This window comes from Buceros rhinoceros, unplaced genomic scaffold (genome assembly GCF_000710305.1).
Source record: "Buceros rhinoceros silvestris isolate BGI_N320 unplaced genomic scaffold, ASM71030v1 scaffold4358, whole genome shotgun sequence".
Taxonomy (NCBI): Eukaryota; Metazoa; Chordata; class Aves; order Bucerotiformes; family Bucerotidae; genus Buceros; species Buceros rhinoceros.
The window spans coordinates 58727-71929 of record NW_010426242.1 but is presented as its reverse complement, the minus strand read 5'-3'; the positions used below and the strand labels follow the sequence as shown (position 1 = coordinate 71929).

Here is a 13203-nt window from a genome sequence, read left to right as displayed (position 1 = left end):
TCAGCAGGCTGTTCTCAGACTATTGCTGTAGGGACAGCACATAAAAAGAGGGGGAGGTGGGGTGGCAGTTGAAGAAGGGTCATAATCTCTGTTTTTTTCTAAAGGGAGATGGTTAAAAGAAATTTGACCCAATTTCCCCAAGACTGCACAGGGATTCTGTGACTGAGACAGAGAGAGAACTTAGGCTTAAAATCAACTCCTTTATATCATGCCTATATTCTTTGTGCTTTAAATAAAGCATCTCTTGCGAAATACATCTATACCAGCCCTTTTACAACAACAGGGAGACTGACCTCTGCCCTGACACAGCACTGCTGCCGAAGGAGTTGTACCTGACTTCTGGTGGTGGTAAAAGAAGTGACAAATCTTCTCGCTCCAATACAAAATTTGATCCTTGAACTTTTGCAAGCACCTGGTACGATATTATAAATGTTATTCACAGCTGAATGTTCTCCCTTCCCTTTCCAAGTGCTTCTGACTGTAACAGGCCATTTAAAAATACTTATCTTTTTTTTTTTCTCCTGAGCTTTGAAGCTGTTCAGCACAAATCCTCCAGAATTTCCAAAATAGGGAAAAAAAATAATTTGCTAGCTGTACACATCTCCCTTATGGGACTCATTCCATTCCTGCCCACCCTGCTGTATTGCTGCGCTTCCTGGATTCCAGAGAAATTCAGGCCTAGTGTATATATATAAAGATCTTGGGAAGGTGACTGGGCAGCTCAGTTTGTTGGCTGGAGAGGGAAGACTGATGAAGCCACTGTAAACATGACTGCTTGGATCCCATGTATCACAGTCGCATGAAGGCTGGGCGAGACATGTAATAATCCAAGCAGATTCATCTCGTCCGATTTCTTGATGGGTCACAGATCAGGCTGATTGCTGAGAAGTAAACACAACCTTCTTTCCACCAATCCACTTTAAACTGCTTTCATCAAGCCAACAACACAAGGCTCTACGCAACAAGGCTGGGATAAATTCAGCCTGGACAGAAAACATGTTGCAGTTGGGGGCTGTGATGCTTCTCCGGAATAAATTAATAGCTCAGCATCACTAATGTCGATGTTGATCGTCCTTCTTCACGGGGCATTTAGTCCAATGGAAGAACGAGGGTGTAAATCCAAACACAGTTTAAGGAAAGAGAGAGCTACTGGATTAGCTAATGGGCCCAGTGAGAGTCCTGGTTACTTCACATGATTATTTTGCATCACAGCCTCACTGTTTCACATGTTATTTTCCCTGTGGTGACACCTTTAGAATAGCAAACGCTCAGGAATGGAAATTTTCATCCCAGATCTCATGAATGAGCCATCAGTCAGAAACCCATACCCCTCTCTGATTCAGTGCTGGTGCTCCTGTCATTGAACTAAAGTCTTATAAAAGAAGTTTTAGAAAGTAGAGTCCCAGACCCATGGCAAGGAGTGAGCTGCATGGATTATACAAGTTACTGCACATCTACCTGTTCGTGAGACAAGAAGGCACAGTTTGAATGTCAGGAGGTTCTTCCTACCTCATGTTGCCTTCCAAGGTGAGGGCCTTCAACTAGTTCACATTTTAACTCCCAAAGAAATTCTGCTAATTCCTGTTAACTGGCAAATGAGTAACTTTCAAAAAATGTATAGAAGGGAAGGGTGTTTAGCAAATTATATCTTGCCTTGTGTTGAGGTGATGCGAGAATCTGTGCATGGCTGGTTATCACAGGTCAGCTGATATGTGATACCTGAGCTAATTGCTAAGGTTTGGTGTTTTAGCTGAACCTCCACCTGGGTAGCTCTTCTAGACAATGGGCATGGACACCGTGCAAACACAAGTCAGGGTCAAGTAGCTCCAGCCTGCATTCTTTGGTTCGAATGCTCATGAATTGATACAGAAGACAAGAGGAGGATTGGATCCAGCAGCTTTACCTGTAGGGCTCTTATTAAGGTGGGTGACAACTTTCACCCAGTACTGAGCACTGAAGAACTGGAGTCAGAATCCAAATGATGCTCAGCCTTTGAGCTGTTGGGTCATTCTTTTGCCAGCACCTGGATGGGACCAGGCACCAAGGGGATAAAGTGGTCCCCACCCTGCAGTATCTCTTGCCAATGGACGTCAAACAAACCGGTGGCAACACTGTCAGAGATGATGAAGTCACATTGTGAGACCAGCAAAAAACCCTTTTCCAGCCTCACGCTGCCAACCCACTGGGCAATGGGGTGGGGGAAGGGGAGATAGAGGCAAACAGATGTTGTTTGCTCCATCCCGCTGGGATGTGCTTCGTCTTTTCTTCCTAGTGTTGTTGAGAATGAAATCCATGCAGTTTGAGCCTTGGGGGAAAAAAGACAGTGCAGAACAGACTAGATAAGAAATTCAGTGAGGATCAAAATAGTCAGTGAAAAGGAATGAAAGTTTAAAGAAAAAAAATGGGAGGGGAAATATTATAGGAACAAATGAATACAGTGGGAGGTATAGATTTTATCAGCCCTTTTTATCACTGGGAGAGTTCAGTGGATGCACATTAAAGGCCCAATCCCGCAAGCTGGGTTGTGAACTGAGGGTGACCTCACCTCTAGCCCTTCGGCTTTAGTGTAAACCAGCCAGCTGGCATCGATAGGAGTCAGGTCGGGGCTTTGCTAAGATGCTGGTTCCTCAGATGGAGTGGAGGTGCTCAAGGCTTGTTGAGATCTGGCTCCAAGTGTGGGAATAAACATGGCACCTGCCCTTGGCTGCAAAGGGGCTGTAGTTTTTTCACTATGGGTTTTCATAACCTTCTGGGTTTACCTTCTTCCACAAACCAAGCAAGCAGAGACCATTGGGCCTTGGAACTAAACCCAAATCTGTGCACATTTTAGCACATGAGCAAAATGAGCACCTACAGTGATGATATGAGCAAAATATCTAAAATGAGCAAATCTACAGTGGCTTTGCAGGAAAGAAATGTCAGGGAGAAGCCAAAGAATTCCCATCTCTTTTTTTCTAATTTGTTTTATCTGGGGGAGATTTGAGTGAGTTGGAGGGAAAAGAGGAAAGGGTTCAGATTTTAACAGGACTTTTACTTGGGATATTTGGGAAAGATGTATCATGGGAAGGACTGTGGAGCAGCCAGCGTATGTTTAGAGCTTGGATGAGCACTTACACTTTTCTGGCACATTTTTGTGCAGTCTCCAAAACTCACATGATGCAAAAGAGAGTCACAAAATGCTGACTATTGCCCCACTTCTCCTAAACAGAGCTGCCACTTCAGTCACCTAAAAGTTCACATGAAACAGATGGAGTTTAATGTTTTTTACTTTTAATGTTTCTTTAATGCCTGAAATCCTTTGCGTCATGGAATCTGGATTCTGCTTTTCCACAGAAGTTAAGATTCAACAGATCTTTTTTCTTTCTTTCTTTTCTTTCTGATCTTTCTACAAATAGTAAATGACCCAGTCATCCAAATACATTCATAACAAGAGTTTTCCTCTAGTAAATTAAATGCTGCTGAAGCCTTTCGTATTCCACTTCCTCGTGCTGCTGCGTGTTCTCCTTACTAACAAAATACAGCTTGACTTTTATGCAAGGATGATCATGTTTCCAGTGTTTCTTATGAACACACACTCCAAACTCTACTCTGGATGCAGATTCAGTTCTAGTTACAATTAAACAGACATGTATCTGGAAAATGAATTTAACTTTGACAATTGGTTGTTTTTCCCCCTCCTACTGAGAATGGGACTGAAAATTAGACCTTCACAGCTTTTTCCTCTCAAAAGCTGGCTTTACTCAGTTTGTCTTTTCCATGTTGTATCAAGGGTGTCTTGCGTGGGTAGTTTCATAAGCTGCTCCCCATCCAAGAAGAACATAATTGTTCCCTTAGGAAAAGGATAACCATGGATGGTAAAAGCAGGAAGGGTTTGAAGATTTGCATTAGAAATGTTTCAGTTGTTGAATGGCCCATTTGGTTAAAGATGCATTGCTGAACTAAACCATGGCTAAAGGAAGACATGATCAACTATTTGTGGGTGTGACTAAGAGGTAGAGAGATGGGGTTTGTCCTATAGGATCTTTACATGTTTCTCCACCTCCCTGTTTTGAAAACTGTGCTGCCAACAGCAAAACTCTTCTAAGTACCACTTACTATTGCAGGTAGAGCTTGCAAAATCTAACACAGTGATGAAGTTCAGAAAATTAAACATCAGAACAAAAGTGAGGAAATGGTGCTTGTTTGCAATGGTTTCCCCTGTACTCAGTACTGGTGAGTACTGTGTCCGTTTTTGGAAGGACAGTCCAGAAGGACATTGAGGGGCTGGAGCGTGTCCAGAGAAGGGCAATGGAGCTGGTGACGGATCAAGAGAACAGGTCTTATGAGGAGCAGCTGAGGGATCTGGGTGGGGGGGTTTATCCTGGAGAAGAGGAGGCTGAGGGGAGACTTTATTGCTCTCTACAACTGTCCGAAAGGAGGTTGTAGTGAGGTGGGTGTCAGTCTTTTGTCTCATGTTACGAGTGACAGGATGACAGGAAATGGGCTCAAGTTGCACCAGGGGAGATCTAGGTTGGATATTAGGAAGAATTTCTTTACATAGAGGGTTGTGAAACATTGGAACAGGCTGCCCAAAGAGATGGTGGAGTCTCCATCCCTGGAAGTGTTCAACAGATGTGTGGATGTGGCACTGATGGACATGGTCTAGGGACCGTGACAGTGCAGAGTGAATGTTAAAGATCTGATTTTAAAGGTCTCTTCCAAGCAGATGATGCTGTGATTCTGTGAAAGAGGGAAAAAGTCCTTCATTTGGGAATATTAAAATAAGCCTGGGAGAAAGTTATAAAAAGGGTGACACATATAGATAAAACTCTCTAATGTTGCAAGTCAGAACTGTCTTTTAAATGAAATGAGCACTGTTAGCTGCAAAGAAACATTAGAATTGTTCTTGCTGTCTGAATGGTCAGAGAAAGAAGTGTGATCAGTGTTTCAGAAGAAGGATCTGTCTGGATGCTGAATGTTATTTTCTTTACATTTCATGCAAAGGAGGTTTTCATTTCTCACGCGACAATCCCTTTTCTCTGTTTCTCTGGCAGGCAAACTCACAGGCATTTTGCCACAATAAAGACCTCCACCAAATCCCTCATGAGCTTCATCCAAATGTAAACAAAATAGATCTGTCTGGAAATCTGATTCAAAGCATCCCTGAAATGCCGTTATCATCTTACAGTTCACTCCAGTGCCTGGATTTAAGCTCTAACCAGATAAGCTTCATCACGCCTGGAGTGTTTGCACACATGACGAGTTTGCTGGAAATAAATTTAGCCAATAATCACCTATATGAGCTTGCTCAGAATGGGACAGAGGGGATCGGACTTTTACCTGAGGTGGAAATACTGGATTTGTCCCACAACAGCCTGTACAATGGGATGGCTGAATATTTCATCAAACAAGCTCCAGCACTGCGGTATCTTTCCTTGGCAGACAACAGTATTATAATGATATCACACAAGATGTTTCAGGGATCTCCCAGTCTTGTGGAGATAGATCTTCAGAGTAATATCATCATGGAAATAGAAGAAGGTGCTTTTGAGACTTTAGTGAACCTTTCCAAACTCAATCTCTCCATGAATTCAATTACTTGCATCTCTGATTTCAACCTCAAGCAGCTGGAGATACTTGACCTTAGCAGGAATAGCATTGAGACCTTCCACACCACAGAATCAGATGATGAGTATAGCTTAAGATGTTTGGATCTGAGTGAAAACAAACTGCTTCAGTTCCCAGTCTTCCCCCAGGTAAATAAGCTGGTAACTCTGAATTTATCTAAGAATTTAATTCAACTTACTGCTGAATCACGTCATAATAAAATGGACTACATGGAAAATGAATGGGTAGATGCTTCTTTTCATCTTGATCAGAAGCAAAGTAGAAACAAAAGTTCTCTTTATTTATCCCAACTTGTATATTTAGACTTAAGTTATAATGAAATCAAATCCATTCCAGATGAGTTCTTTGAATCAATGTTTTCCCTTCATACCCTTAATCTCAGTAAAAACTGTCTTCAGGCATTTGCAGTAACTTATGACAGTGCATTGATCTCCTTAACTGTCCTCGACTTGAGCTACAATGCTTTGCAGAACCTTCTTCTAGATGCTGGCACGTTATCAAATTTGAAGGAGCTCCACATTCAAAACAACCATCTTCAGACCCTGCAATTCAACATCTTCTCAAGCCTTCCAAGCCTCAGGCTGCTTCATCTACAGAGCAATAATATCAGCCTTTGCAGCATGTACTCGGGATTGGCTAAGCAAAGACTGTCTGGAGAGGAGAGTGGTTGTGTATCGTTTGTTGATTCTCCTGCTCTTCAGTACTTGTACCTAGCCGACAACATGCTGAGCGTCCTACCAGCTTACACTTTCTACAAGACTTCTTTGATTTTCTTGGATCTCTCTGTGAACCCCAGACTGAAGATAGAAGTTAAAGCATTATCAGGACTGGAAAAGTCTCTGGAATACTTGTATTTACATGGCAATAGCCTGATAGATTTAAATATTGACTTGCCTTGTTTTAGTCACCTTAAACATCTAAACCTCTCTGAAAATCAGCTGACCTGGCTGCCCAAGTGGGATAGTGACTCTCCACTGGAAGTTCTGGACCTAAGGAATAATAGATTTAGTACATTACAGAACAGCAATATTTTAGCATTAGAAAATTCCCTTAAAAACTTGTATCTCACTGGGAACCCACTTGACTGCTGTGGAAACATCTGGCTTTCATCTATGATCCAGAACAAAAATGTCCAGATCCTCAACGTGGAGCACTTAACCTGCCAGTACACTCAGAACTTCGGGTACCAGGAAGAAATGCACATGGGGAACATTAGACCAGAAGACTGTGAGAAAGAGGATCTGAAGAAAATCAACTTCCTTATTATATTAACATTTGTGTTGGTTTTATCTGTGATCGTCATTGGCGTGGGTTCATTTTTTTGCTTTCGCAGGCAGAACTTTAGCCATCAGTTTAAAGCATAGGAACACAGAATGCCTTGAAAACTGAAGAAATCAGGTGCTACACTGCCGGCGTGTAGAAATGAAGGACAAAATTCTCATCTTTGATTTTAACTGTGGATTTTAAGACTGTTTCAAATTGCCCCTGGACTGCACCACTACAATGCTCTGGGTTGCAGGGACTGAGACTTTGCCATATTTTGTACTTGCTTCATTCACAAGCAGATCTGCTTAAAAAATTTATACAGTGGTAGAAGAGGCCACCATAAAGCCCTCCCATTCTTTCGAGAGATGTGTAATTTATACCGGATCAAAAGAAAAAGCCCTCTAAGGCCTTGAGATTTTTCACAGAGCTCAGAGGTGCTTTGTGATGTCACCTTCACAGAAAGACTTCATGCAAATCGAGCATTGTAACTGAATCACCTTTTTACAACAGTCATCAGCTAAGTAGGAAAGCCCAGGAAAGCCCTTCTCTAAGTTATGAGCCTCCATGATATATTTTCATTTGGTCTGAGCTTTGCTTTTTCCTAACTGATTAGCTTCTAAACCTGCTTAAACTTAAATCATACAAACCTACACCAGGGTGGGCCAAAATACAATCTTTCACTCTTTGAAGTCGGTTGCAAGTGCTCAATGAGTTCTAAAACAATGGCAGTTTATCTTAAAAGAGAGAAATTACATCTTGTGACTGTTTTGATCATGACTGACATTTATAAAACCCATGGATGACCATGGGAACCAAAGACCTTGGTAGTAAGAACCTCTTTGGATACCTCCCTTTGCATGTAGCATGTTGCTCTAGCCACTGGGCCAAGACATGAGAGGTGGCTGATGTCAATTAGTCTTGGCACTTAATACCCACGAGGGATGTAAGAGAAATCTCAGGCATGAAACAGCTGCACTATACATTACCCAAACCTGCTCAGAAGGTCACAGGTCCACAGTTCAACTCAAAGAGGAGAAATTTGCCCCTCATGTGCAATATGTATTTAACTGGGTTTAATGTGAAGAAATTCATCTCTGGGGTGAAAGCTTTTTAAAAGAAGAATCTCGGAGAATGGATTTCAACCAGCCAACATTGGACTGAAGTGTTTATATTTCTAAGGAAAACTGTTGGGAAGTCACTGCATACAGTTGAATTTCAATGCAAAAGAATAATATATCTATTTTTAAAGGTCACAGGAGATTAGACAGCAAAAAGGTGTTTTAAAGATACAGGTGTGAAACAATATACAAGGAACCTAGTCCTGGGTGATGACTGGGATCAGATGTCCACTGCCTCTCCCTAAAAAGATATTATGGTCCAGAGGACAGGCTACAGTAAAAGTTACAGTAAAAGTTACATAGATCCTCATTCTGTGATGGGTTTAATATGGCCAACATGGTACATTGCTAAAGCTGACACTAACATATGTTGTACTCTGAAGGCAAATTCAACCTTCTGAAGCGAAAAAAAAAGCTCACCAACAGTGGGAGCCTGATCTACTAACAAGGTTCAATGGCTTCGGAAGGAGCTATATCAGGTTTTCTGTTAATGCCAGGGACTGTATGTTAAGAGGAATAGAGGTCAAACTAAAACTTGTTCAGGTAAGTAACTCAGAGTCAAATTGCTGCTTCATTTCTGTTTCTTCCAGCTAGTGAATGTCAAAATTAACACACTAAAAAAGGTGCATAATTCTATTTTCAAAGCAGTTATGTAAGAAACTGGCTGGTAGTTTTCATTGTGGAATTTTGTACAATAAAAACACCTTTGAATTTTGTAAAAAGCACAGGGTCGTGAATATATTAAAGCACCTGCTTGGAATGCTCCACAGATGAAAAGCTATGTCTTCCTATTTTTCTACGGTGTTCAGACTCCACCTTAGACCTTTACCTTCTGGTCCTGAAGCAGGGACAGCTGCTCCATATCTCAGAGGACAACCAACGGAGATCACGGAGATCTGCTGAAGATGCAGGCAAACGTCTGTGCAAATGCTTAGCAGCAATAGGGCCCAATCTAATATCTGCGAAAGCCAATGCTACCCATTCATTCAAGCTCTTACTCTTGTAAGAGAAACTTTGCACAAGCAGAGATCCAAGGGATTAGTTGGAAGACCAATGCTGAAGCTGGTGAGCTTTTCCTTTGGTGTGAAACCAAGCTAAGCTGAGCTGTGCACCCAGATGTAGGCTAATGTAGCCACACACTGAGTTCATGCCTTTTGTACCGAACAAGATAATATCTCATTCTGAGAGCCAGTATTAGCTTGGCTGCCATGTCTGGAATTAGTTAATAACCTGAGGGCAGAGCCAAACCCATTTAATTAACAGTTTTAACACGGCTTTTGTTTGGCTCTACCAAAAGGAAGTGCTTGTTATTACTGAACATCTGGGACTAATTAGACGTCCATTAACTTCCCTGGGAGCAGAAAGAGCTTTTTCGAGAAATAAGCCTCAGGAGGAAAGAGTAGCATGGCTCATTTGGATTTCTCTGTTAGCAGCATAAGCAACCAAGGAATGACACGAGCCCACTCCAGCCAGCTCTGCTATTCTGGATGGGATGAGGAGCATGAGGGAAAGAAAATATGAATAAAAGAGCAAAGACAGGGAAAAGAGGGAGAAATGGGAGCTCTGCACGATATTACTCCTCAAAATAGAGGTATGAGATAACAGGCCCCACTCTTGACTCTCCTGTCTGTTCCTGTGACTGCAAGAAGCCCAACCGCTAAAGTACCTGATCCTAGATCAAATGTAGCCATAACTCACACATCTTTCACCAATAAGACCCATTGTCCTAAGAGGCTATTAGGATACAGGCTGGTTTGACTGTAATTTTGCAACCAAAATGTACACCCTCATTCATTGCTTTTTCATACAGTCCCTGCAACAGTCTCTGTTGATGCAAACAGTCTCTGTCCATGCTGCTAAGCCAAGGAATATCCTTCTGGGATTCTGGGATGCATAGTAGAACATGTGGGATTTACGCAGCCAGTGCAAACTGTTGCATGCTACAGATTTCTCTCGGCAGCTGTTTGGCTGGGGCAGGACAACAGATCTCTTTCAATTATTTCCTACTACAGTTTGCTGTGGCTTCTTCCCAAAAACGATCCTGTGCAGTGGGATCAGGTACATGTAAGTACTGGCTGCACTAGAAGCACTCCCAGAGAGAGTCCCCAGAAGTTCAGCAAGTCGTGACTCATGTTGACCATCCACGGAAGGTCAAGTCTCAGTTTCCAAAGGCGTTGGCTTTTCCTGCAAAGCCAAGAGAAAACAATACCCTATCAGAGTACCAGAGCCTCTGGTTACACACCTCTCTGCAGAGACCCTGCTCAGTCCTGAACTAGCCACAGCACATTAGTACAAAAGCTAGTAAGTGCCTCCTAATATTTCACAAGCCCAGAGTATTTGCTTTCCTGCTCCTATCTGTTCCCAATGTCGTTCAGTACCCTGGGGAGAAACAAACCAAAACCACAACGTGAATCCCCTGTATCTCCACAGGAGAGAAAGCCATGTCTTACCTTGCACGCCAAGGTATCCTCTATCTGTGTCTATTATTTTCCTTAAACAACTGCCTATTCTGTTTGTGCACACGTGTGCAAAGGCACGGATGCGCACAGGCTGGTTTAAGAAACACATCGTTTCAGGATTAGCTTTGTTTACCCTCGGTTAGAACAACCTGTACCAAATGATCTTCTATAATAACAAACAGCCCACGGCGCTGTTGCCTGTGGATTCCTATTTCATGACAGGCCATGTGAAGCACAATTTGATCAAGATTTTCAAAAGCGATCAGTGGTTTATTTCAGATGCCGAAATTTGCAATTTGCATCTTGCCAATCCTGAAACAAGTGTCATTTTCCAGAAAACTGAGTCCATCTCCTCTCAAAACGAAGGTTCTGTAGTACATCTTACACAAGCCTCAGAAAACACCTGAGATCGTCCAGACGTGTATATAATTATTCCACATACCACTCTGTCAGAACCGTGATGTGCATCTGAAGAGTCGAAATACAGCAAAGCTGTCCACCAACACTTCCTCTGCCCTGCAAGCTGCTCTCAGAAGGACCACGTTATATATTTCCTCACTCACAGAGCAATCACTCACCTGCTGTTGTGGCTTAATTCGAGTAAAAAAAGGAAAATTATCCATAAAGAAAGAACAAAATGCAAGACCAGAATCTGCAGCTTTCTGACAATGCTGCAACTATCCAGCCAGAGCAGTTTGGTCTCATGGGTCACGGATGGATTGGTGAGGGTCCAAATACATTTAGCCAAGAAACAAGAGGAGAGGGGGATGAGAGGACTTGCAAGCCATCAGAGAGCTCAGGGTGAGTGATGGGAAAAGGAGAAACCAATGTGTTGGTATAATTCCCTTCAAGCAGAGTAGAGCTGAACAGACTCCAGAGGAACAGGCAGTAATAAGTACCTACCCACCTCTCTGCAACCCAAGAGGTTGTGAAGCTTCAGCAAATCTCTTGTGGCGAAGAAGTTAAAAGAGAGCCTAGGAGGTATAGTGAACCTAGATAAGAGGAGCAGAAAGGAAGAATGACAGAAGTGAAAGATGGAATGGAAATGGGGCAGAGAAGAAGGTTTTACTATAGTTTAGCTCTTCATGATGGGTAACCGAGAAGTGTAACTGGAAACTGAAGAGCATCCAAGAGAGAGGAGTGGGAAAAGCTTTGCAAAGAGGTAGTCAGAGCTGAGCTGGGCGGAGTAGGGGGAGACACAGGTACTGTGGCTGGGGGACATGCCTGCAAATCCATGGAAAACAGAAGGACATCAGCTCGCAAAGGGTGAATGGGATGAAACCAAAATGGGAGGGGACAGAGACTGAATAACCATAGAAGAACTTTCCAAGGAGGGTCCATCGGTCTGCGCAATATTCTTTCATAAGCAAAGACATTTGGAGGCTGATGCAACCTGATACTAAACAAAATTTTGGCAAATATAAGGGAACAGACATGCAACAGCGGGAGAATCATTTTTCTCCCAAACTATTGATCCTGGCTGTTCTGTCACGTTGCAGAGCCAAGTTAGTTCCACAGATTTCCTCCTCCATTTCTAGGAGTCATTGCAACACAGACACACATTTTCCAATTCATAAGAAGCATTATTCATGAAGAAACATTCTGGAAGTTAAGAGCAAAAGAGATTCCTCTGTACCCTTTATGACTTCCCCAGAAAATGGAGTGGACAGGGGAGTCCAAGGTCCAGGAGACAAGACCAGAGAAGGAGAGAAACCCATTTTCAGACAGGAAACCCACCATGGAGAAGAAGGTTTGGGAGGCAACTGGGCAGGAGGCACGGGGTGAGGAGAACAGAAGGGGAATAAGCACAGCTAAACCAGGAATTTGGAAGACAAATAGAGAAGAAATGGTCAGGATTAAATCAGAAGCAGAAGCTGAGAGTGCAGGATTACAGGACAGAAATAAAGTAAAGGAATTGTACACTGCTTTAAGCTACAATTCTGTATTTAAGCTGATGGGACAGAGCCTTTACTGTGTTTGTGGGTGACACCAAATGGAGCAGTGGTTGATACGTTGGGCTATTCAAAGGGACTTCCCGCATCAGAGCAATTGTCCAATAGAAACTTCATGATGTTCAGCAAATACCTGGATCTTGTTCTGGACGGAACAAGATCATGCAACTCTCCAGCTTAGGGACAAGATGATTGAAAAGTAGCTTTGCAGAAGAGGACCTGAGGGTCTGGGTGGACAGCAACTTGTCCATGAATCAACATCACGCCTCAGTGACAACAAAATCCAGCTGCATACTGAGCTGTATTTGCAAAAGCTTAATTAGAAAGTCAAAAGATGTTGTTACTCCCCTCTATCTGGCACATCTAAAACCCCGTCTGGTTACTCTGTCCAGCTGTGAGTTGCACAGTGCGACAGAGAGACTGACAAACTGGTGTCAGTCCAGCAGAGGCCACCAAGATGGTGAGGGGGCTGGAGCATACAAAAAATGTTCTATAAACACATTTTCAACAAAAGGACGGCTAAGGAGAATCTCCATCCTCTACTGGATACGGGGAGAAACATAATGACCCAGGATGAGGAAAAGGCCTGAATGCCTTCCTTGCCTCGGTCTTTAATAGTACGACCAGTTGCTCTCTGGGTACCCAGCACCCTGAGCTGGACAACAGGGATGGGAAGCAGAATGAAGCCCCCATAATGCAGGAGGAAATCCTCAGTGGCCTATTAAACTATTTAGACATGTAGAAGCCTATGGAGCTGGATGGGATCCACCCAAGGATACTGGGGAAGATGGCAGAAGGCCT

General features: G+C 42.9%; 1 protein-coding gene across 1 annotated transcript in view; it reads left to right on the top strand.

Moving 5' to 3' along the window:
* LRRC32 (leucine rich repeat containing 32) overlaps positions 1 to 6971 on the top strand; it is a 10845-nt gene extending 3874 nt beyond the window's left edge. The window contains exon 3 of the mRNA XM_010141427.1: positions 5034 to 6971. Coding sequence (XP_010139729.1) covers positions 5034 to 6971 — 1938 coding nt within the window. The remainder of the gene's footprint in view (positions 1 to 5033) is intronic.
* The last annotated feature ends 6232 nt before the right edge of the window (positions 6972 to 13203 follow it).